Source organism: Anolis carolinensis, chromosome 3 (assembly GCF_035594765.1).
Source record: "Anolis carolinensis isolate JA03-04 chromosome 3, rAnoCar3.1.pri, whole genome shotgun sequence".
Classification (NCBI taxonomy): Eukaryota; Metazoa; Chordata; class Lepidosauria; order Squamata; family Dactyloidae; genus Anolis; species Anolis carolinensis.
Window position 1 is genome coordinate 225,629,535 of NC_085843.1, and position 25,998 is coordinate 225,655,532.

The following is a 25,998-nucleotide window of genomic DNA, read 5'->3' on the forward strand; positions in this document are numbered from 1 at the left end:
TTTTCCTGAAAGCTGGGATTCAAAAGTATATTCATTTTAACAAGTCTACTTTAAGGAGAATTAATGTTGAATTTAGCCATATAATTTTCCAACGTATTGTACATTTCTGTAGGCTGTTAGAAATGTTGAGTAGCATTCCAGATTGGCAGTATCCATATTTATACCAGATTGCTGTATGTATTAATTTCAATTATAGCACTATATTATCTAAATACTTTATTTATTTATTTATTTAAACATTTATATTCCGCCCTTCTCACCCCGAAGGGGAGTCAGAGCAGAGCACAACATATATACGGCAAGCATGCCATGCCAGGACATAAAATAATTATAAATATACACAAACATTAGAACATTAAAAACATTAAACATTAAATTCAGTTATATCTACTTTAAAATCAGCTGTTTAAACCAACTCAGGACACCGTGCTGGATTACCTGAACTCACAAATTAATACAATCAGACTGTCACACTCTGACTTCCAAGAGTAGACAGATATACACACAAATAGATAGACTGCATGATATATTAGCAGAAAAGCAGATACCAGAATGCCCCCATCTCATGTGCCATAGACAAACTATCATTATATAAACCACCTGAAACATCCAAGGTTTTGGGAGGACTTTTACCTAGCAGAGAGACAGAAAAAAAAAAGATACAAAACCTCATATAGAATCAAGTGTTAGAACATATAACAAAGCCTTATAAATGATATAACAACATCTTATAAATAATCCCTCTCAAAAGCAGTTCTGATTTCCTCTATTTCTTTCCCCAGGCTGATTTAAAATAGCTTCTGTTAAAAGCTTTTCTCTTTGTGAAGACCAGTTACAGTACTGTTGCTTCACACGAACAGCAATTACTTAGTGGTCTGACCACACACACAAACAGATAAAACAAACACACACAAACTGCATTCTATGGGCAAGTATGGGAAAAACACTGCTATTGGCAGGATAGCTAAATATGGAGCTAAGGTGAGAGAAAATGGTGAAGACCTTGGCATCTCTGATGCTCCACAAACAATTCTCCCCAGATGCCCATGTGGGCAAGGAGATGCATGTATGACTGCAGCCGGTAAAATATTTGCATGTGAAACATCTACCACAGATCTAACCTGATTATTTAATATATTTCAATGAAGGTAGTTTGATGTGAGCTCGTAAACTCTATGTAGATAGTCAATTCATGCAATTCCAATTGTAAGTGGCAGAGTAGCCTGTTGTGTTCCTGTTTCCTTATACATGTTGTAAGGCAGTGGTTCTCAACCTGTGGGTCCCCAGGTGTTTTGGCCTACAACTCCCACAAATCCCTGCCAGTTTACCAGCTATTAGGAATTCTGGGAGTTGAAGGCCAAAACATCTGGAGACCCACAGGTTGAGAACCACTGTTGTAAGGGAACAGTCTGAGGAAAGAAGACTACAGTAAATATGTAGGATTCAGCTGTGACCCACAACTGTGAGAGTAAGGGCGAAAAGATAAATAGTGGTACTGTTCATGGTCCAATGCTGGTCCCTCATCCACTGACTGCTGGTTCCTGTAGAGCAGTAGTTTTCAACCTGTGGGTCCCCAGGTGTTTTGGCCTACAACTCCCACAAATCCCAGCCAGTTTACCAGCTGTTAGGAATTCTGGGAATTGAAGGCCAAAACATCTGGGGACCCACAGGTTGAAAACCACTGCTGTAAAACTCCAGAAAAGAAAAGAAAAGAAAAACAATTGTAGCCAATGGACACCTATATGGTACCCATCCTTGACCACTGGGAAAAAAATACTGGTAGTCCTCCAAGTGTGAAAGTTAAGAAGAATCTGCATAGACTGACACTTAGAACCCTTCCAGACCGGACCCATATCCCAGGAACTGATCCCAGGTTTTCTACTTTAAACTGGATTATATGAGTCCACACTGCCAGATAATCTGAGATAAACTGAAAACCTGGGATCAAATCCTGGGATATAGGGCCTGTCTGAAAGGACCCTTAGTGTGCCTTTAAAGTTATTTCTGACTTATTATGTCAACTCTAAGGTAAAATTATTATGGAGTTTTCTCATCAATATTTTCTTTTCAGTGAACATTTGTCACTGACTTCCTCTGAGGCTAAGTAAGACTTGTCCAAGGTCATCCAATGGTATTTCAGGGCTGAGTGAGCATTTGAGTCCTTGTTTCTCAGAGCCCTAGTCCAACACAAACCACTACACCATGTTAGAATTCAAGGGCACAGACTAATGTAGAGGTAGATTAACTTTTATTCCCACACCAACAAAATGGATACTGAAAATCTATGATTCATATTCAGGATTAGTCGTGTTAGTTATACAGCAAAATAAAATACAAAGTCCACAATTTGGTTACTGGTCAAACGAAATGCACAAAGCACATCATGCAAGGTTTTTGAACTTCACGCGTTTCAGGCAAGTGTTCCCGGAATCTGACTAATTCAGATTCCCTAACAATAAGATTTATTGGGTTGATGTGAGTTTTCCAGACTGTATGGCCATGTTCCAGAAGCATTATCTCCTGATGTTTCGCCTGCATCTATGGCAGACATCCTCAGAGGTTGTGAGGTCTGTTGAAAACTAGGCAAGAAGGGTTTATATATCTGTGAAAAGTCCAGGGTGGGAAAAAGAATTCTTGTTTGTTTGAGGCAAGTGTTAATTTAGCAATTGGCTAGCCATAGATGCAGGCGAAACATTAGGAGAGAATGCTTCTGGAACATGGCCATACAGCTCGGAAAACTCATAGCAACCCAGTGATTCCAGCCATGAAAGCCTTCGGCAACACAATAAAGTTCATTCCCACTACTTGCCACCAAGACAATGCCTTAAAAATAAAATTAAAACCTAGACATACAATGAAAAATGCAGACTTCCCAGTCCTAGCTAGGCAAAGTAGACTAATACATGAATTTTAGAGGTGATATAATCTATTCTTGCTACAAAAGGTGGTCATTCAGCTCATAAACACTAGATTTTCAGAGTTTGGAACTGAGACTCGGCTGCATATGAATAGCCTGTTATCAATCTATAACTCTTTCCCTGTAACCAAACTGTTGGCTCGTTGCCCTCTTTACCTTGCCATGGGCAATGACACAAACCCAAGTTATGAAGAAAAGAGAAAAAATGGTACTGTCAACACTTTCAAGATCAGATCTGAATGCAGAAACACAAACAGTTATGCACACATTAAGGGAATGTCCACATTTCACTGAACTGAAGGTAACTGCTAGCACACACGCACACACACACACACACATTAAACATGTCACAAAGCCATTAATTGCTCACACATCTTTGGGATATTGTCATTTCTGTGGTGTATCAGTCTTGGAAAAAAATTCAGTCTGGCAATTTCTAGAATTATAGAACCTATAACATTTTAGTCTGAATCCAATTCCTAGTGCAAACTAGAATATATCAATTGAATCAATGAGATTTACTAATATGTTAGTTCACTATTCTGCAAGGGGCTTCACTCAATGCATCTGTATTTATTTATTTATTTATTTATTTATGTTTAATCTATTTATTTCCTGCCTTTTGCCAATTTTTTGCCCAAATCACTTACAAAATACAGTAGAGTCTCGCTTATCCAACCTCCACTTATCCAACGTTCTGTATTATCCAACACAGTCTGCCTTTTAGTAGTCATTGTTTTTGTAGTCAATGTTTTCAATACATTGCAATGTTTTGGTGATAAATTAGTAAATACAGTAATTAATACATAATGTTAACATGTATTGAACTGCTTTTTCTGTCAATTAGTTGTAAAACATGATGTTTGGTGCTTAATTTGTAAAATCATAACATAATTTGAAGTTTAATAGGCTTTTCCTTAATCCCTCCTTATTATCAAACATTTTTGCTTATCCAACGTTCTGCTGGCCCGTTTATGTTGGATAAGTGAGACTGTACTGTAAATTAAAATATTGGTAGCTAAAAAAATTGTGGTTTCACGAAAGTGAAAAAAAATTAATTAACCAATCCAATTAAAACACATTTAGCTGCATATCTTTCTACCTCAACCACTTAAAAGACTGTTTAAATAAGAAGCTCATTGCTTACAGGGAAGAAGAGAACAAGGAGGTACATGATCCAGGAGCAGCTATCAGAAAGGCCCTCCCTTTACTAGACAAGCCGGTGAGAAAGCTTTCCCCGCAAATCTTAGTACTCCAGAAGGATAATGCATAAGCCTGTAGTTGAGTCTAACCATAGGGCTTAACTCCTGATTTCACAAGCTAAGCTCTTCTTAATATTTGGCATATATTTCAGAGGAAGGAACTGGCAAATCTACTTCTGGACATTCATTGCCCAAAACCACTATGAAATTAATGGGATTGCCATTAGTTGAGAGGCAACTTGAAGGCATCTACCAGGGGTCCCCAAGCTAGGGCACATGGGCTTGAACACATCACTCCAAGGTCATTTACCTGACCCCTACTCTAAACTTCAGACCAATGGTGCCCAACCTTTGGTTCTTCAAAGTGTTTTGGACTTTAACTCCCACAATTCCTAACAGTTGGAAAAATGGCTGGGATTTTTGGGAGTTGAAGCCCAAAACACCTGAAGGAACAAAGGTTGAGAACCACTGCTTTAGACTTAGGGTCACCCTAAATCTGAAATGACTTTAAAGGAACACAACAATAACAATCCTAATTAACTTGACTATTTTATCAGCCAAAAACAGACCCACACTTCCCCTTGAAATACTGGTAAGTTTATGTTGGTTTATTTTTAATTCATTTTAGATATTGCATTGTTCTTTGCACTACAAATAAGATAGTGTGCATAGGAATTCTTTCATATATTTTTTTCAAATTATAGTCCGGCCCCCAAACAGTCTGAAGGACTATGAACTGGCCCTCTATATAAAAAAATCTGAGGACCCCTGGCATATATACTTTGGCACATTTTCCTCCACCCACAAGCTCATCTCTCAGGCTCCTTTCCTAAAATGACAGCATCCAGAAGGTAAGTATTAGATGCCTGTGTGATATATTTGAAGTATTTGTGAAATGAGACAGGCAGCAATCTTTGGTCCCCTACACTTTGGGCATCTGGGGTGAAATCCAATGAAGTTACCAACAGAATTTTCCCTCCTACAGCCTTCTAAATCTAATTTGGAAAACTGAGGGACACCCTAGAGCAAATTGGTGTACTGGAAGGAGGAGAACACAGGGGAAAGTCCAGTACCATTAGCACTCCTCCTTCTTTCCACCTACCAGATGTGTGCGTACCCGCTGTTCAATCTTACTATGCCTTAAGCAATATCACACCATTCCAAGAAGTCTTATTTTCAAAATTCATTTTCTTCGAACAGTGTGCTTTCCATTTCCCCGCTGCATTTTAAATGCTTTCCCTTGAGAACAAAATGAATTAGATGAAAAAACTGCTTGAGACCTTTCCAACACGTCAATTGCAACACTCCAGTCATCAACTTGCATACAGCTGCTTTGCATAGTTCCAATCAGGAATTGGGTAGGGGGGATTGTGCCTTTCCATAATGTTTGCAATGTACAGTTATCAAGCTCCCACATCCAAGTTACCATCATTGTAACAATGCATAAGATAGATTGGTTGCCTACAAAAATCTTCTGTACTCAATGAGGTGCACAGTGGTCAAATGGCTGAAATGCTGGCCTGCCTTTTCTGAAAATTGAGGCTAGGAGATCCTTGTTTTTTTCACTCTGGATTGTTCTCTTCAGTTCCAGCCGCTTATAAATAGAACCTGGCCATGTGTCAAAAGCAAATCCAATTTAATTTCCAGGGCAAATATTCAATTCCATATCTGGTACAGAATGTTGTGGCCACATTTCTCTGTACTATTATAGCATTTCGATCCCACTTTAACTGCTGTGGCTCGATCAAATGGAATCCTGAGATTTGTAATCTGATGGAATGCATGGAATTCTTTTATTAGAATTTTAGTTTAGCCCCCTGAATCGCAACATTAGAGCAGCCTGGAAGAAACAATATCAAGTACCCTACCAAATTACAATACCAGGAATTAATATGATGTAGTCATGGAAGTTAAAGTGGGATCAAACTGCCATAACTGTAGATACCTTCTATTCTCCCATCTTTTTCCTGCCTTAGAAATACAGTAGTCTCAGTTATCCGATTTCCACTTATCCGACACTGCATATTATCCGACGCACCGGCCGCGTCTCACCCCTAACAGCAGTGCCTCAGAAAGTTCACTGTGGTTTCTCTGCCATAGAGTGCTGGTGCCTCACAAAACTACAAATCCCTTCTAACCCTTAGACGAAGGGTTAGAAGGCACGATCATCAAGTTTGCAGATGACACCAAACTAGGAGGGATATCCAACACTCCAGAAGACAGGAGCAGAATTCAAAACGATCTTGACAGACTAGAGAGATGGGCCGAAACTAACAAAATGAAGTTCAACAGGGGCAAATGCAAGATACTTCACTTCGGCAGAAAAAATGGAATGCAAAGATACAGAATGGGGGACGCCTGGCTAGACAGCAGTATATGTGAAAAAGATCTTGGAGTCCTTGTGGACAACAAGTTAAACATGAGCCAGCAATGTGATGCGGCTGCTAAGAAAGCCAATGGGATTTTGGCCTGCATCAATAGGAGTATAGTGTCTAGATCCAGGAAAGTCATGCTACCCCTTTATTCTGCTTTGGTCAGACCACACCTGGAATACTGTGTCCAATTCTGGGTACCACACTTGAAGGGAGATGTTGACAAGCTGGAATGTGTCCAGAGGAGGGCAACTAAAATAATCAAAGGTCTGGAGAACAAGCCCTATGAGGAGTGGCTTAAAGAACTGGGCATGTTTAGCCTGCAGAAGAGAAGGCTGAGAGGAGACATGATAGCCATGTACAAATATGTGAGAGGAAGTCATAGGGAGGAGGGAGCAAGCTTGTTTTCTGCTGCCCTGCAGACTAGGACACGGAACAATGGCTTCAAACTACAGGAAAGGAGATTCCACCTGAACATCAGGAAGAACTTCCTCACTGTGAGGGCTGTTTGACAGTGGAACTCTCTCCTCCGGACTGTGGTGGAGGCTCCTTCTTTGGAGGCTTTTAAGCAGAGGCTGGATGGCCATCTGTCGGGGGTGCTTTGAATGCGATTTCCTGCTTCTTGGCAGGGGGTTGGACTGGATGGCCCATGGGGTCTCCTCCAACTCTACTATTCTATGATTCTATGAAATCCATTGAACCATTATAATTCATGTGATGTTAAACTGCATTAATTCTACAGTGTAGATGTACTTTAAGAAACCCTCATTTGGAATTTGAACTTGAACCCAATAATTACAACTAAAACATCTCAACCTTTGAATGTCAAACTTTGACATATTGAGCACTATGTACTCAGGAGTTATAGCTGCCAGAGAAATGCAGAAATTCCTGTTTAATTTATATGTATGTATGTATGTGTGTGTGTGTGTGTTTGTTTATGTATAAACAAAGAACTTTTCATGGCAACACATGAAGTCAGAACAGAAACGAAAGTAACAGAGATGGAACCAACAGCAATGCTTTGGCTCACCAGTTAGAAAGGATGCAGCCAAAGGGGAAATTATAGACTCTCACTGTTCATGTTCCTGGGAAAATCTGTAAAGGGGTCAGTATAGGATGGCAGGTAACTACAACTTTCCTGAAGTGAAGGACACTAAGCTTGGGAAAAATCCTTTTGGACAACAACACCCAAAATTCCCAGATAGCATGAACAGATTCGGAGAGCACTTGTCCAAAAAGCTAAATGTTCTGAGTTCTGAAGCTAACATATAATATTCTATTAAAGTGAATCTTTGGTTAAAAGATTATTGGATGCTCCTGGGGAGGAAGGGGTTGAGAGTTAAGAGTCCAAAAAGCAACTTTTCCAAATTTTGAAATTGACCTATAGTATGCGCTAATCAATCTGTGACTGAGAACAGATCATAGGAGAGATGAAAATTCTGATGCAGACATACCTCTAGACATCTGTTTTCATACTCTTCTGCCTCTTCCCTCAGTTGTAATGTACAATTTGGTTGTGTGTGTGTGTGTTTACATTTATGTAATTCTTTCCCTATTTTCATTTGGACTTACAGAAATCAATGCATAGGCCTTCCCTTAATTTCTCATTTACAGTGCATGAAAGGACAGATTATCACCCTTAAATCCATTTCCTTGCTTCCTTTGGCCAAATAGATAAGTAGTCATAATAAAGTATAATCCTTCCCTGCTGCTTACAGTGCCCAATATGTAACCCCTGGTATTTCAATTTCACCAATGCTCCCAAATCCCACTATACCAGATCTTTCTGGAAAACATCAACAAGTCAGGATAATTGTGTGTCTGTGTATATGTATGTGTGTGTGCAAGTGTTTCTCGATTTATAGCAATCTCATGAACTTCATAGGATTTAGCCTTCTCTGATTTCACTAGGTAACAAAAGCCACTGAAGTCCTTTCCTTTCTTTCCTGCTCGTCACCTTCAAGTACTCCTCTGGTTACATTATTTAGGGGGGCAAATTCAAGGTGCTTCTAAACACACATGCAAATCAGGATTCTCCATTTCCTGAACTTCCGTTGCTCAAATTTGGTTTTCTTCCATATTTACAGCATATTTGACATATAAACTGGTCAGTGACTCAAAATACTGATTGAGTCGTCTTTCTTGCTTTTCTGCTAATGTTCCAGGCTCCTTGCCTGCCTTTATTTCAAAGAGCTGCAAGTCCATTTGTTCAACAACATGTGCATTTGGCTCTTTGAAAGAAAAAAAAATAAACAGAATCATTTTCAAAACTGAAAAAGTGTTTCTGGAGGAGAAGGAGTAGGATGGATTCGTGACACCATTCTCTAGCTAGCTTCTACTGTGAAAACATACAGAATGGGCCTTCCCATAAACAAGACTAAGAAGAAAAGGGTATTTTTAAACTAAACGTGTCGAACACATTCCCACGTACCATCAAGCCTACTACACAAATGAGGCAACCTTTTTACACACTCTGACGTCTCAAAGGGAGAATTATCACTTAGAAACAGTATGATTCACTTAAAACGAAACATATGGGGAGGAGAGGGCAGGAGAAACATTTATAAATAATTTATTTCATTCTAAAAGGATCATATACAATTAGCTCAAGCTATACTTGCAAAGGCTTCTTCCATCAATAGAACATGGCAGAAGCAATTCCCATTCCCTTCGCAAGATCTAGAGCATTTTAGGGGGAAACAGGGAAGAGGAGGGAGAAATCTTGTGATGAAAAGTTTCACCAAAAAGCCGGATCATTTAATGAAGCATGGTGTTAGTACTTTTAATAGGTTTACATAGGAAGACATCTTGTGCTTCCTTACACAAGGAGCTGGAACCCGTCACTTGCACTAAAGGAAGAACTTCCCTGGAAACTTGAAGTTGATGTGTAGGTTAACTTCAAAGTCACAGGTATGACTGTGTGGAGTTTAAATCCTGATCTCCAATCATTCCTGCTTTTCTGTCAACAAAATTGGCAATGGTAACAACTTGGAAAATGTCCCATTTTACAGGAAAGGGTATGCAGCTCCCAGCATCCGCCAGCCAACCTGGCCGCTGATTAGAGATGGAAAGAAAGAAATGAATTTAAACAAGGACAAATGTAAGATACTACACTTTGGTGGACAAAAATGAAATGCAAAGATACAGGATAGATAATGCCTGGCTGAACAACAGTACATGTGAAAAAGCTCTTGGAGTCTTTGTGGACAACAAGTTGAATATGAGCCAACATGGTGATTCAGCAGCTAAAAATGCCAATGGGATTTTGGGCTGCATCAAAAGGAGGAGAGTGTCCAGATCGAGGGAAGTCCTCATGGTGCCTTTGTACTCATAATACTATGTCATTTTCTGGACACCACAGTTCAAAAGAGATATTAATAATCTGGAGGATGTCCAGAGGAGGGCGACTGAAATGATCAAAGGTCTGGAGATCATGCCCTATGAGGAGCATCTTAAAGAACTGGCATGTTTAGCCTGCAGAAGAGAAGGTTGAGAGGAGACATGATAGCCATGTATAAATATATGAAAAGGTGTCATAAGGAAGAGGGAGCAAACTTGTTTTCTGCTGCCCTTGAAACTAGGTCTTGGACCAATTGGTTCAAATTGCAGGAAAGGACATTCCACCTGAACATATGAAAGAGCTTCCTGACCATATGAGCTGTTCAGCTGTGGAACTCTGCCTTGGAGTATGGTGGAAGATCCTTCTTGGAAGCTTTTAAACAGAGGCTGGATGGCCATCTGTCAGGGATACTTTGTGCTTTTCCTGCATGGCAGGGGTTTGGACTAGATGGCCCATGTAGTCTCTTCCAACTGTATTATTTTATGAATCTATGAATATTTGCACCTAAAGGTAACTCTTCCAATTGAAAATGGCCACATACAGACAAAACTACCACTTTCCATAGAAACACAGAGGAAATTGCCCATTGATTTGCATGCACATATAGGTCAACACAAATATTACTTGCTGCAAGTCATGAATGTGAAATCAAGCAGCAGTATATACATTCTGTTTTTTCAAACTTTTCACTCTTTCAGTTTAAAAGTATTACACACATTGATAACAGCATCTTCTTAATGTAAATAATCCATTCTCATGGCAAAATTTCCTTGTTTCCTTCTATTAAAATTTGACTTTTAAAAAATTTCTATGTGGTTATGGCTATGATAGAGATACTATGTGTGTGGCCTTGTACGACAATAGGTGCATTGCAGAAATAACGACGTCTGATCAAAATCCAAAAAAATCTCCTGAGCTTTTGGAGCTTCGACAGAACGTCTCCAATATTTTTGACAATGTTTTATATCCAGCATGCTTCCTTACAACTTAGCAACATAGAATCATAGAATCATAGAATAGTAGAGTTGGAAGAGACCACATGAGCCATCTAGTCCAACCCCCTGCTAAGAAGCAGGAAATCGCATTCAAAGCACCCCCGACAGATGGCCATCCAGCCTCTGCTTAAAAGCCTCCAAGGAAGGAGCCTCCACCACAGCCCCGGGGAGAGAGTTCCACTGTCGAACAGCTCTCACAGTGAGGAAGTTCTTCCTGATGTTCAGGTGGAATCTCCTTTCCTGTAGTTTGAAGCCATTGTTCCGTGTCCTAGTCTGCAGGGCAGCAGAAAACAAGCTCCCTCCCTCCATCAAGTACCTAAAACAAATATTTGTAGATTTTAAGAAGTACATTAGATACAGTCTGGCTGAGAATACAAAATAGTTGACCTAATTTTAGTGGTGTCATTTTCAGAATGAGTCAGTGAGGTCGAGGGCAGAATCTCTATTGGGTCTTCCTACCATGCAAAATTGTGATGGTAAAAAGCCACAGTACATTAGGCCTAGGTCAGCTTCCATTGCATTCAAAAGCATACATGTTTTGAATATGTATGCTCTATCCCCATTAGGAATTGTAGGCATGGGCTGCTTTCTTAATGAAATCTGAATTTGTAGCAACCTGACAATGAACTATACCTCAATTTGATTTGGCTTCCTAAAAATATGACTTAAGGAGATCATTTGATTTCGGGATACTGAAATGATCCAATTTAGCTCTGGCAAAAAGATATATACAGAGAACATTAGCAAGGAATTTAGATTGGAAATGGGCACTGAGTATAAAAGAACCCATTCTCTCTAATCAAAATGTCTATTCAGGTTAATCACACAAAATGTTGTGATTTTGAGACAGATATTTTTGAGCAAACAATGAAATTGGAAAAAGAAACTGCCAGAAGGTGACCAAACAGAGAAAACATAAACCGTGACACCTTCAAGGTTTTCTGAAGCATACTGCATGAAAAATGGCAAATTAACTATTCAGTTTTCAGAGGACTGTAATTTGGGGGGGGGGGGGGAGGTCTGTATTTGGTTGGCTACCCTGTTTAAATTAAACCAAAATATTTCATTAAAAAGATAACCTAGCTATCAGAGCATTGTGTTTTGTTTTTGTTTGTTTTTTTAAAAAGCAGCCTAAAACATCTGCCACTGTTCAAAAGAAAAAGGAATATGAGTACAAACAATAAACAAACCTGGCTGAAGTGAAATGATGGGAGGTGATTTCAAAATGCTTGTTAAAAGAAGTTGAAATGGTTTTATTAAAATATAAGCCTTGGAATAGACCTGATCCTTTAACATCTCACTAAATGTTGATTTCGAAACGGTGCCTGTATGTACCAGGTACAAAGGAAAGAAATTGTGGACCATGTGCCTTTAAAAAAATATATCTGAATGAGTTTGCTAAAAATCTAAATCTTACATCAGCCAAGCGACTGTTTGCAGACAAGAGAGGAGGAAGAAACCGAGCCAGGTATCTAAAAGTGGGCAATTTTCAAAATTACAGAGTATGACAATAATGGAGGATTTAAAAATGAAGTAATCATCCCCCAAAGATGAGATGCAACAAAGCCATTAGATGCTGGGTTTTTATCTTTGCCACAGTTAACAGAAGCAGACTTAAAGATGCTACAAATAGTAATAGATGTTAGGAAGTGTTGTATTGGTTCACACACACACACACACACACACACACACACTTACACGTGTATATATACATGTTTATAGATTTGTTTCACTGTTTTTTATGAACATGTAAATTGAAAATAAAAAACCATATCCATACAAATAGTAAGCAATGAAAACTAGAAGGTAAAACAATCCTTGTGTTTGCTTTGGAGCCCAGAAGTAGTCTTCCAATAGTATAAAAATGTTCTGGCCAGTTCTCAGGGGTTTTGTTTTGTTTGTTTTTGCGTTTGGGTTACTTCTGCTTTTAAGTGTACCAGCAGGACTTCTGAGAAATTTTCTTGGCAAAAATGAGTCGATAGAATGGCCTGAGAATCATCATTGCAGAAGAATCCTGGACCTGCAGTGGGACACTGGGCCTCAATCCCAACTGCACAGACATTTCCATTTTTTAAAATGCTTCCAATAAAGTTATCCCGGCAAGCTTTCCTCTTCCTTACAAGCCTGCTTTTTGTACTGTTTCTCCTTTGATTATAAGCCTGAGGTCTTGACATAAGTTTAGGAAGAGAGGAGAAGAAGAAGGCAGAAAAGGTACTCTAAGACCATTTCCAGATACCAAACAATGTAGATTTTGTCAGGTACTGACCAAATCCTTATTCTTTTAGTAACCCCAGTTACACGATATATCTCCAATAGACAAGGAATGTCTCCACTTCCATACAGAGTGAAGGAAATTAACTCCTTTGGGCAACCAGCATTCATGCTTTGATTATGGGAGTTGTAAATTAGAAAAGTAATTTTCCTAAATTCTGCACAGAACAGGGAAGCAGACCAGGATGAAATCAAAAGCAAAAGTGAGAGTACAAATCATAAAGTGTTCAAAGTCTAGTGTTGCTGACACACACCACAAAGCAAGAGAAGACTTCGGGGATTTTGAAATCGGCTTGTGAGTACAGAAAGCAAAGCAAAGAGAGTTAATTCAACAGATCAAACAACAAATTGCTCAACTCTTGGATGGCAGCATGCTAATCTTGTCAAGATTTATGGGACAGTAGAGGCTCCAGAAAGGACATAACAATATTAATGGGAAAGCCAAACCCTGATTTTGCTACTGCTGCTGCTGTATTGCACTAACTACATGAAGCAACAGATCTCACACTCACCAAGGATTGTGCCCACATATCCTAACAAGAAAATGAAACACAGTGTGCAATGATGTAGTTTACAGTCGAGATTTATAAGTAGTGTTACTCTCTGTCTACATACTTCTCCATGCATAAAAATAGTAGACATTTTTTCATGGAAAAAGCGGCAGACTATTCCGCCTAAAAAGGAGAAGTCTGGATTTCAACCAGACAAGCATATTCTTGATTATAAAAATAAACCCTACACTATGCAATGGTACAACAATCTTCATGAGTTTTAACAACCTAAGGAGGCAAGAAAGTTATTGATGAGTGTGTTAAGAAAGGGTATCATTAAGGAATGTCTGCAAGAATAGGAAACTTTGGTCATGGAGCTGCATGTGTCCCTCATCCAAATATTTTTACAGTCCTTGACCTCTCCAGATTCCCAGGATTGCCATGTTTTCTGACACCCCTGCCCCAAACTGCCTTTTTGAAAGCTTCCAGGAATTGTGATTCACCTTTGAAACACTTCAAAGGGCCTTCCTACAATGTTAAACTTTAAAAAAATACAAAAGAGGAGACATGATAGCCATGTACAAATACGTGAAGGGAAGTCAAAGGGAGGAGGGAGCAAGCTTGTTTTCTGCTGCCCTGCAGACTAGGACACGGAACAATGGCTTCAAACTACAGGAAAGGAGATTCCACTTGAACATCAGGAAGAACTTCCTCACTGTGAGAGCTGTTCAACAGTGGAACTCTCTCCCTCGGGCTGTGGTGGAGGCTCCTTCTTTGGAGGCTTTTAAGCAGAGGCTGGATGGCCATCTGTCGGGGGTGCTTTGAATGCGATTTCCTGCTTCTTAGCAGGGGGTTGGACTGGATGGCCCATGTGGTCTCTTCCAACTCTACTATTCTATGATTCTATGATTCTATGAAAATATTCAACATAAAAAATTGTTGCTAAAACAGCTTCTGGTCACTCCTAGTTTGTTTGATGAGATTTTTGTGACACTCAAGTAGTCTCTTGCAGGATCTCAGGGCAGAAAATGGGACTCTAAAATGCCACATTACTCGGGACTGCAGGTAATATCTGTGGCCATCTGTTCCAAGGTATCTTGCCTAAATCTCAGAAGTGTCCTGCTTCAGTTTGATGCATTTCTTAGCAGGAACATACTACTATTTTGGAACACAAATACGCTTCTTGCAATGTACCTTAATTTGGAAGAGCAACTTGCTCTGTATCAGTTGCTCACTTTTAATCTCCAAAATATTTTGTGCAGTGGAACCAGCCCTACCACAAGACAGAATACAACAAAGACCTCACGGCAAATACTGTGGACTAGCAACCGAATTCCCTGGCTGTTCCTTCTGATTTTTCCTGGCCATTTTCCTGTCTTGGAGGAAAAGAGATGTGTATGCCACATAGCTTTATTCTGATCCCCTAATTTGGCCTGCTACCTTGACTCAGAGCCTGTAAAGGTTATTTTGGAGACTAAAAACTCCAGAATTGTCTAGCTAGCATGGTACACGGCTACAAGATTCTTGGGACTGTAACCCAAGGAGGAAATATTTCCTAGACTCAGTGTTGATATATTTCTGCAGCGACAGTAATAAGATTTAACTAGCTGTTTGCTCAGCTTCAGTTTGAGGAAAAGTTTTGTCCTAGAATCACAGAATCATAGAGTTGGAAGAAGCCTCATGGGCCATTCAGTCCAACCCCCTGCCAAGAAGCAGGAAAATCACATTCAAAGTACCCCCGACAGATGGCCATCCAGCCTCTGCTTAAATGCCTCCAAAGAAGGAGCCTCCACCACACTCCGCGGCAGAGAATTCCATTGCTGAACAGCTCTCACAGTTGCAAAGTTTTTTCTAATGTTCAGGTGGAATCTCCTTTCCTGTAGTTTAAAGCCATTGTTCTGAGTCCTGGTCTCCAGGGCAGCAGAAAACAAGCTTGCTCCCTCCTCTCTATAACTTCCCCTCACATATTTATACATGGCTGTCATGTCTCCTCTCAGCCTTCTCTTCTGCAGCCTAAACATGCCCAGCTCTTTAAGCCACTCCTCACAGGGCTTGTTCTCCAGACCCTTGATCATTTTAGTCACCCTCCTCTGGACACATTCCAGTTTGTCAACATCTCCCTTAAACTGCGGTACCCAGAATTGGACACAATATTCCCTGTGTGGTCTGACCAAGGCAGAATAGAGGAGTAGCATGACTTCCCTGGATCTAGACCAGGGGTCCTCAAACTTTTAAAGCTGAGGGCCGGTCCACAATCCTTCAGACTGTTGAGGGGCTGAATTATCATTTGAAAAAAAAATACCAACAAATTCCTATGCACACTGCACATGTCTTATTTTTTGTAGTGCAAAACAGCAACAACAACAATGAAAGAACAATACAATATTTTAAAACGAAAACAATTTTAACCAACATAAACCTATCAGGATTTCAATTGAAAGTGTGGGCCTGCTTCTGACCAGTGAGATAGTCAAGTTAATTAGGATTGTTGTTGTGTGCCTTCAAATCATTTCAGACTTTGGCCAAGCCCAAGTCTAAAATTAATTATTTACTGCATTTATTTACTACATTTATATCCCACCCTTCTCACCCCGAAGGGGACTCAGAGCAGCTGTATGTACATACAATATATTATATTATTAGCATAGCACAATATTAGCATTATATATTACTATATTGAACTATACCACTATACTGTAATATTATATGTAATATATAACATATAATTAATTAATTAATATAATAAGGTAAAGGTTTTCCCCTGACGTTAAGTCCAGTCATGTCTGACTCTGGAGGTTGGTGCTCATCTCCATTTCTAAGCCGTTGTCCGTAGACTCCTCCAAGGTCATGTGGCCACTGGCATGACTGCATGGAGTGCGGTTACCTTCCCGCCTGAGCAGTACCTATTGATCTACTCACATTTGCATGTTTTCGAACTGCTAGGTTGGCAGGAGCTGGAGCTAACAGCGGGTGCTCACTCCACTCCCGGGGTTTGAACCTGGGACCTTTTGGTCTCCAGCTCAGTGCTTTAACGCACTTTGCCACCGGGGCTGCAGAATTAATATAATAACATAATATTATTATCAATATTATATGTATATACAATATATTATATTATTAAAACTGATATAAAAATATTATATTATAAAACTGAGGGTGGGGGCCAGGTAAATGACCTTGGAGGGCCGCATCCGGCCCCCGGGCCTTAGTTTGGGGACCCCTGATCTAGACACTATACTCCTATTTATGCAGGCCAAAAGTGAAATGTCTTGTTCCTATCCTGTATATATTTATTAAACAACTCATTGCTTTTCTAATTTTGTATATTTATTTCATTTTATTTCTATAGACTCACACCTTCTTTGGATTTCCACAAACACAGCAGATGTGTCACCACAAGTCCCCCAACTCTCTCTCACGCACACAAATAAAATAATGGGTGCTTAAAATGTGAAGACAGCTTTTTGCCGATTTAGCATTTCACATTAGTCATAGCTTAACTCCATAGAAGCACCAGCTCAGCACCAACTCTTGACAGAAGAAAGTAAACACATACAGGAAGCACACTAAGAACAGTCTTACGATGTAATGAGACAAGCCAGGACACCAAAACAAAACAACAGTTACAAAACACTGAGATGAAAAGAAACCGGCACATGCAAACTTTTCAACACAAACTTTTCCTGTTCCAACTAAGACACTAAAGCAAAACGCTCTTTATTTTTCTCCTTATCAGCATATTCTCAACAGGTTCTAAATAAGTCTACCTTTCTTCTGAATGAATGTTTTCCCTTCCAACAGACTACAGCATGGGAATGTAGAGCCAACCAGCCTCCCCATCCCGAGGATAAATTTATAAATAGGAAACCCCGGTACAACACTTGCATCCTGAAAGAAATGCTACAACTTGATCTGCGTGTGAACTAACTCCCTGTTGTCTCAGTAGTATTTATATTACTCTAACTCTTATTACAAAGGAGATGAGTCATAGGGTAGAACTAGCTAAGCAACAAAACTGCACAGCTTGCTGAAACTTGGGCTCAAGGATGATAATAATAATAAAAAAAGAACCCGGTGTCCCAAAGTAGGTTATAAGAGCACCACTCCACAGGAGCGAACAGTTCACCAGACTCCAGAGACCACTGGACAATGCCATTTTCCTGTAATGAGGCAGGGATTATGACAGGCCTGATAGGCAGAGAAAAGAAGGGAAGGGCTAAACACACACACACAAACACAGCGCTTTAGTTAACATGTGCCAGTGCTTAAGAAATCCAATACCCTAGCAACCTCGTGTATGGCCACTGACCCAATCGGATTTCAGTTTTCAAGGAGGAGAGAAACAGTATTTCCTCTGCATACAGATTAGTATAAAAATGGGTCACTTCTTTGCATATCTGGAAAAGTGGGGGAAGACGGGCTCCCTCCCCACTGAAAATAAAACCATTTACAGAGATTCTGTTATTGTTGCTTTTTTAAACACTCACCTGATACACCTGCAAGAGTAGACCAAAGCACAGCCTTCCTGAACCTGGCACTCTACTGATGTGTTGGCCTACAATTCCCATTATCCCCATATCATAGACGACCTTAAAGTTTGAAAAACAAGCCCACACATGGATAACATTTGCATTCCTTGGAAATCTGTTAATTGGTGACTTACCGGTTCTTTTCAAGTTCATTGTGCGTAGACCTGGAAGACAAACCAAAAGGAGGAAAAATTAGCCAACTGTAGACTTATAACACAAGACTTTGCCTATACAATAGGACTTTTTCTTTCTCCATAATAATAGATCAGAGTAACAAATCCAACAGATTCAGTTACCTCTATTTCAACATTGTTACACTGTATTTCTTATTAAATTCAATGTTCTTTAGCTTCAGAATTTTGCTCTAACTATACGCATTTTGCCCATTGCTTCAGTCACCATCAGTAGCTAGAGTGAAGTAACTCTATCCAATTAGTATTGTAACTATAATGTTGTTTACATAGCTCAATTATCCACAAATGGAGCAATTGCATTTTTTTACCCCCCAAATAAAATTGTAGTTTGACGCATGGTAACATAACAAAGCAAGAAAACCTGAATATATATGGAAATTGTGGAATTATAACATATAATGCTTCGTAATGTGGAAGCAGTAGGAAAGGAGACTGCACTACAGTTGGATAATTTCAAGGAAGAAAGCCATAGCTCTGAGTTTGTAAGTCCTGAGCAGGGGTCTTGGAGATCACTCATTCATAAGGTCACCGTAATTCAAAGCCAACATGATGACAAATAAGACAACACTCACAAATAAAACAATATGATTCAAATGAGTCTCTTGCAGTAAACTACCTTAAAACACACTTCCAGAGAAGTAAAGGGGTGCAGCTACAAGATGAGCCTCCTCTTCAAAGACATTTTCCTTCAGTTCTCAAATCCCTAGCACTGCAATATCTAAAAACTTCAGATGATCATTAAGAAAAGTAATTTAGGCACCCAATGAAAAGGAACTGGAAAATTTGCTGAAGGAACGTGAATGCAGCAAATATAAGAGTTCCAGGTACAAATGATTTTCAATGTGAAATATGAGGTTTGGGGGCTGCAGCAAAATTTCACGACCCTTTCCTCCAAAACGACACCTCTGGAGGAGGAGCTGTTCTAATCTCTTAGAGGTCTGCGATGGTGTTTTTGAAAGAGATTTAGGCCAAATAACGTTGCGTGGGAGGCAGGGCCAAGGCACGCTGGGCGGGGGGGGGGAGCGGCGTCAGAGCTGGCCCCGCCTCCCACGCTACCCCCGCTCGCCCGTCTGGCCATTTCTAGCAGGCCAGAGTTCAGCGGAGGTCCCTCCAGGCCGCGATTGCGGCCTGGAGGGACCTCCGCTGCAGTCTGGCCTGTTAGAAAAGGCCAGACGGGCAAGCGGGAGTAGCGTGGGAGGCGGGGCCAACTCTGGCGCCGCCCCCCCGCCCAGCGTGCCCTGGCCCCGCCTCCCACGCTGCGTGGGAGGCGGGGCCAGGGCACGCTGGGCGGGGGGCGGGGCCAACTCTGGCCCCGCCCCCTCACTACTCGCCCTGGCCCCGCCTCCCACGCAGCGTGGGAGGCGGGGCCAGGGCACGCTGGGCGGGGCCAGGGTGCCGGTGGCGGGGGCGCTTTTCAGCACCCCCGCTTCACATCAAAAAATATCTCCGGCCGGCCCTGGGAGCTGCTGTAGTGGTTTGAGCATTAGGCTACAAATCTGGAGACCAGGGTTTAAATTTCTGCTTGGCATTAGATAACCTTGGGCAAGTCGCACCCTTTTAATCAGTTTCCTCTGAATAAATCTTGTTGAAAAAACTCTGGAATAGGTTCACTTTAGTATCACCACGAGACAGTAATAACTTGAACAACAAATGATTACATTTCACAATTACAATTATGGTTCCTTATGGTTTGTGTTATGCACAAACATCAAAATTAAAGAAGGGAACAGAGTCACTTTGGAGTCCACTTAAGCAGCAGAAAAATGGGAATTCTTCTTCACCATTTTGAGGGCTTTTTGACTGCTTCATAAAATGTCTGGCATGTAACAGCTGCATCTCTGCTCAATTCTTCATCTGCCCACACAATAGCTAAAGGTGACCAGAATAAAGGCCATGTGGAAAAATAAAAATTTAGGGGGAAAACCCCTATGCCTATTCAGAGAACTTGTTCTTTAGACAAGGTACTGCCTTAAAATCTATGCACTACAAATATTTAATAAGGGTTGAAACACTCTTGTTCTGCTTCTGTCCAAACGAAACCCCTTCGTACTGCACATCAAACAACAGTATTTCAAGACTAAGAAGAAAAACTCACACCATAGTGAACTTGCTCGTTTGGAGCAATCTGTGTGTAAATTTCATTAGTGTATTATTAGTTTTATTTACCGCATGTCTCTGTCTTCTTGGAGACTCCATTAAGTGTTACAAGCCCAAAGATATGCAACGGATTGAATTCCAACATTATAATGAAGCCAGTCATCAAGGTTGGCGCTGAAAGAACAAAGTTCGGTCCACCGCTGGGAACAAAATTAAAACAGCAGGCTCTCCCCATTTCTCACACACAGGAGACTCTTTATTACTTATCTTCCTTCCATCAAAAAGCCACAAGTGAGGAAGGTCGCCATCTTGTCATGAAGCTGGCTAATTTATCCTGTGATTTATAACCATATTGGCACCAAATAAAATAGTAAGAACTTTCCCAGACAAGGAAATGGGGAGAGCAGGGAGATGGTGGTGGTGGACTTCTGCAGTGGCTAAATATACCCTTGCCATTCCTTTACGAGGCACAATCCTTAAAATAGAAAACATTTTGAAATACATCTAGTGTTCCCCTTGGCAACTTCAGGGGCATCTGGAATGCTCTTGTCAGAATCTTGCTGTTCTCCAGAATCTTCAAAGCACAAGTTGAGTATCTCTTACCCAATATGCTTGGGAGAGGAAGTGTTTTATTTATTTTGTATTTTGTTATATTTTTGAATAGCTATGTTTGGATATAGGTAAATCATGAGATATCATGGAGATAGAACCCAAATCTAACCACAACATTTATGGTTTGTATACACCTTATACCAGGCATGGGCAAACTTCAGTCCTCCAGGTGTTTTGGACTTCAACTCCCACAATTCCTAACAGCCTCAGGCCCTTTCCTTTTCCCTCTCAGCTGCTTAAGCGGCTGAGGGGGGAAATGAAGGGACCTGAGGTTGTTAGGAATTGTGGGAGTTGAAGTCCAAAACACCTGGAGGACCGAAGTTTGCACACACCTGCCTTATACACATAGCCTACAAATAAACTGATGCAATATTTTAAATAATTTGATGCATGAGTTGTAATTTGTGCATGATGAACAATCAGAAAGTAAAGGTGCCACTATCACCTACTCATGAGGATAATTTTAGATTTTGGAGTATTTTGGAATTTCAGATAAGGGATGGTCAATCTGTATGTTTAGCAGCAACCAAAATCAAAAGTCTTGATCATCCTGCAAGGCTGTCTGTGCCTATACAATCATTTAATGCAGTGACATTCATATTCCTGTTAGAAAAAGTCTATGATGATGTACAACATCACACACACATTTTGCAAGCACAGTGGTATCCATTTAGATTTGGCTTCAGGATCCCCGTTGATGCTCAAGCCCCGTTATAGACAGTGACACAGTAAAATGGTGTTCCTGATGGCACAGTGGATTAAACTGCTGAACTTGCTGACCGAAAGGTCGCCAGTTCGAATCCGGGGAGCAGGGTGAGCTCCCACTGTTAGCCCCAGCTTCTGCCAACCTAGCAGTTTGAAAACATGCAAATGTGTGTAGGTTAATAGGTACCGCTTCGGCAGGAAGGTAACAGCACTCCATGCAGTCATGCCAGCCACATGACCTTGGAGGAGTCTACAGACAATGCCAGCTCTTTGGTTTAGAAATTGAGATAAACATCAACCCTCAGAGTCGGACACAACTAGACTTAATGTCAGGGGAAAACCTTTACCTTATATAAAATGGAAAAAAATAAAGGTTTGCTTTTTAATTTTTTTTTATTGGAATACTTTCAAGCCATGAACAGTTGAATCTGTTGATACAGAGGGCCAACTGCACTCCATATATGTGGATACAGAAATGGGTTGTCATTATGTCTAAATAGCGAAGGGGTTTAGGAGCAGACAAGCTCAAAATGTTTAATTTTCATGCAGGTTCCTTGCTCACGTTCAGTCATGATCAACCATAATGTTCAGATTCCCCTCCTGTCTTATAACAAAACAATCTATATGCCACCATTCTGTCCACGAAGTGCCAACAGTTCACTTTGTCACTTAGTTCTGCTATGTTGTTGTACACTCTTGTCTTACCATTTTTACAAGGCCATGCTGATCTTGAGGGCTAACCCCAAGGATAAATAGCCCACCACTAAAGGAGGTGCTAAACAGCCCTGCTCCAGAAACTGCTATCTCAGGAAAGGCACTCCCTACCAACCCAACAGTATCGTAATCTTTGGGTGTAGTTTAAAAATACATCACATCAATGACAGAGTCTGAGATCATCCAATGTTGAAACTAAGTAGGTGAAGTACTGGTTAGCACAATGATCAAAGGAAGAAAAAAATAATGTGTGTACTGTATCTCCGTGTGTGTAAAGATATAGACCTTATCTGATAATATTTTTAAGTGGATCACATTTCATCTCATCACAGTATATCCAAGGGTGGAAGGAAAGATGATCCCACTGGAAATAATTCTTCTGGTACCATCCTGCATATATAGTCATTCCTTCAGTTTTTCCCACCCTTCAAACTGACCTTCTTAGTGGAAGAACTTTGTGAGTAGAAAATGAATTGAAATCCAGACACTTTTTTTAGTGTGCACCAGATAATTTTCTCTCCCATTTCTCCAGATTTCATAGGTCGGGACTGTTTCTTGTAGAAACCAGTGGGCCTAAAAAGATAATGTAGCAGCTTTACAGCTTCTGTTCAGACATCCAGACATTCTATTATATTTTTCTGTCCCTTTTCCAATAAATCATTTAGCATTTTGTCCCTGCAGAGCATTCTTAGTTCTCACTGGCTATGGGGTTGCCAGAATGAAAATGGTTGTATAGAACAAGGCTTTGTAAACGTTTTACACTCACAACCTCTTTCTGCCCAAGAAAATTTTACATGACCCCAGGTACATCTATCTATACACATAATAAAAGTGAAAATGTGTATGTTTGTATGTGGCATGGGTGTCCGCTTACACAGAGAGCCTCCAGACTCCACAAACAGGCTATAGTTCCCAGTGCTGTGGAGCCTCCAAGTCATTCCCTCCCAGGACATTGTAGGTTGCAGCGAACACACCCCAGTGTGCCTTTCTCTCTTCATTTGCATGACCCCACCCACTGCCTCTACCTTAACCCTTTCCTGCCCTTTTCTATGGCACACAGAAAAGTTGTTGCTGGGACTGATCAGCAACTGAACATACTAGAGCAGTGGTTCTCAACCTGTGATCCCCAGATGTTTTTAGCCTACAACTCCCAGAAATCCCAGCCAGTTTAGCAGCTGTTAGGATTTCCGAGAGTTGAAGGCCAAAACATCTGAGGACCCCAGGATGAGAACCACTGTACTAGAGAGAGAGGTGTGGGGAGAATTCACCATGATTTCTAGGAATTGTAGAGACTGGGATGTTTAGTTCATCTGCAATCTAAGAGCCCTCTGAACCCCACCAACAATGAACCTGGAACTAACATGGCACACAGACCCAACATGGCTTGGGGGTGATTGACCTTAACATCCAAGAGATATAGTTCATCCTTATTCAGCGAACACTGAATCCTGCAGATGACAGATCTGGACCAAATTTGGCATACAGACCCAACATGGCAAACTGTGAATACTGGAGGAGTTTTGCGAGGGTTGACCCAAGATTTTTGGGAACTGTAGTTGACCCATATTCTTATGCATTTTCTAATGGGAGCATTCATAAAAACAAAAGCAAAAACTGTTTTTTTTCTAAGAAATAGCATAACATATGACCAAACTGATATTACCTAACATCCAAAAACAAATAAGGCCCTTTTCAAATAACCTGAGCACCTTCAGGTACCCAAGCTAGTAGGTATATAAAACAGGAATAAAATCAAACTTTTATGGATAATAAATTAACAAGGCTTGCTAAAGAGCTTGATTTTCTTTTTTTGTGGAGTACATCTCAAGCATTTTCTGCAGAGCCCACTGTAAACATTGCATGTTGTTGCTGAATGATTTTGTAAATTGGTGGCATTCAGAAACTTTATACTGCTGTCAAATATTTTTGTGACCTTAGCACTGAGCACACCATTTGTGGCCATGTTTAAGAAGCAGTGGTATATAGCAGTTATTGCTTGTTATGTAGTTGTGTGACAAGCGACCTATGCTGAAATCCTCCCTTCTACACAAGCGTCAATGGTCCAAGAGCCCTCTCCAGTTTTCTCTCTGGCAAAGCTACTAGGGTTGTTCTAGTTCCTCAAGGGTCCTTATCCACCAGATCCTTTGCATTTCCTCAACCCTCAGGGTCCATCCTAGCATGGCAACACCTTCCTCTTATGCATTGAGGCTATTTTGGCAACATAATAGCCAACACTGCTATCACTTTGTACCATTTCTTCAAGTCGCTCCTGACACGAAAAAAAAAACTTCAACCACAGGTGATTCAAAGCCTAATGGCAGCAAATGCATTCAGTGTCCCACCAGGCTAGAGCTGGAGATATTTGCAAGCAGACTGCTTTACAATCTTGAAGATGTGGGCATAAAAGAACAGTTCCCATAGTGGGGAACTGTTTGTGCTTCGTGATCCCATCCTGCAAACTTAAGCTCTTTCAGCTTGCACAGGCACATAATTGTGTGATCCCTTTGCAGCTCTAGATTCCTTGTTGCACCAAGTGTTTCCTGTAGGGATTGCACAAACATTCACAAAAGGGCATTAACAAGCCAACTTGTTCCACTCATGTTTCTTTGTATCAAATCCATTGTCTTTTCCAATTTGGATATTATTATGTAAGGCAGGAAACTTGCTTATCTACATCAGCTGGGAGGTAGCTTAAAATCACTGCATATCATATCATTTGAAGAAATACGTGGTAAAAAAAAGAAAGGTCAGACAGTCTCTCTCTCTCTCTCCCTGCTCCGCCCTATTAAACTACAAAGCTCTAGTCGGGGAAAAACATTTAAGTCTTCTGCATATATTCACAGCAATGTATGAATGTCAAAAATGGGACATACGCCATTAATTCTGTGGCTGCACCAGATTCACTGAAACACATGGAAACTCAAGAAAAGCCACATTTGGACTTCCATATGCTAAAACTTTATGTAGAAATTCCTTGCACAGTGTTGCCAATGTATAACTGTACTAATACAGTGCTTACTGAATATCCATGAAACCAATAACTTGTTTCATTCATTCATGTTTGAGAAAATATACCCTCTCTAGGCATTTTCTCAAGTCCTCCAGTCCAACACTATAGTAATCCTGGGAAATATCTTTCATTTCAATAAGGCTCTCGATTATCAGCCATTTTGCATATATACACAAAGCCTGAGAATGTACAGTAGAGTCTCACTTATCCAAGCCTCGCTTATCCAAGCCTCTGGATAATCCAAGCCATTTTTGTAGTCAATGTTTTTAATATATCATGATATTTTGGTGCTAAATTCATAAATACAGTAATTACAACATAACATTACTGCATATTGAACTGCTTTTTCTGTCAAATTTGTTGTATAACATGATGTTTTGGTGCTTAATTTGTAAAATCATAACCTAGTTTGATGTTTAATAGGCTTTTCCTTAATCCCTCCTTATTATCCAAGATATTCACTTATCCAAGCTTCTGCCGGCCCGTTTAGCTTGGATAAGTGAGATTCTACTGTATTCCCTATAAATACTGGGGTCATACTGTTGA

At 40.4% G+C, this 25,998-nt stretch overlaps 1 protein-coding gene and 1 long non-coding RNA gene across 3 annotated transcripts in view; one reads left to right on the plus strand and one right to left on the minus strand.

Moving 5' to 3' along the window:
* mxi1 (MAX interactor 1, dimerization protein) overlaps positions 1–25,998 on the minus strand; it is a 114,747-nt gene that overhangs the window by 47,638 nt on the left and 41,111 nt on the right. For both annotated transcript variants that reach the window (XM_062976268.1, XM_003218522.4), the window contains exon 3: positions 18,255–18,284. In XM_062976268.1, the coding sequence (XP_062832338.1) occupies positions 18,255–18,284 (30 nt within the window). The remainder of the gene's footprint in view (positions 1–18,254; positions 18,285–25,998) is intronic.
* The window catches only part of LOC134297775 (uncharacterized), a 71,727-nt gene continuing 62,113 nt past the window's right edge, over positions 16,385–25,998 (plus strand). Inside the window, exon 1 of the long non-coding RNA XR_010004645.1 lies at positions 16,385–16,435. This is a non-coding gene — a long non-coding RNA (uncharacterized LOC134297775). The remainder of the gene's footprint in view (positions 16,436–25,998) is intronic.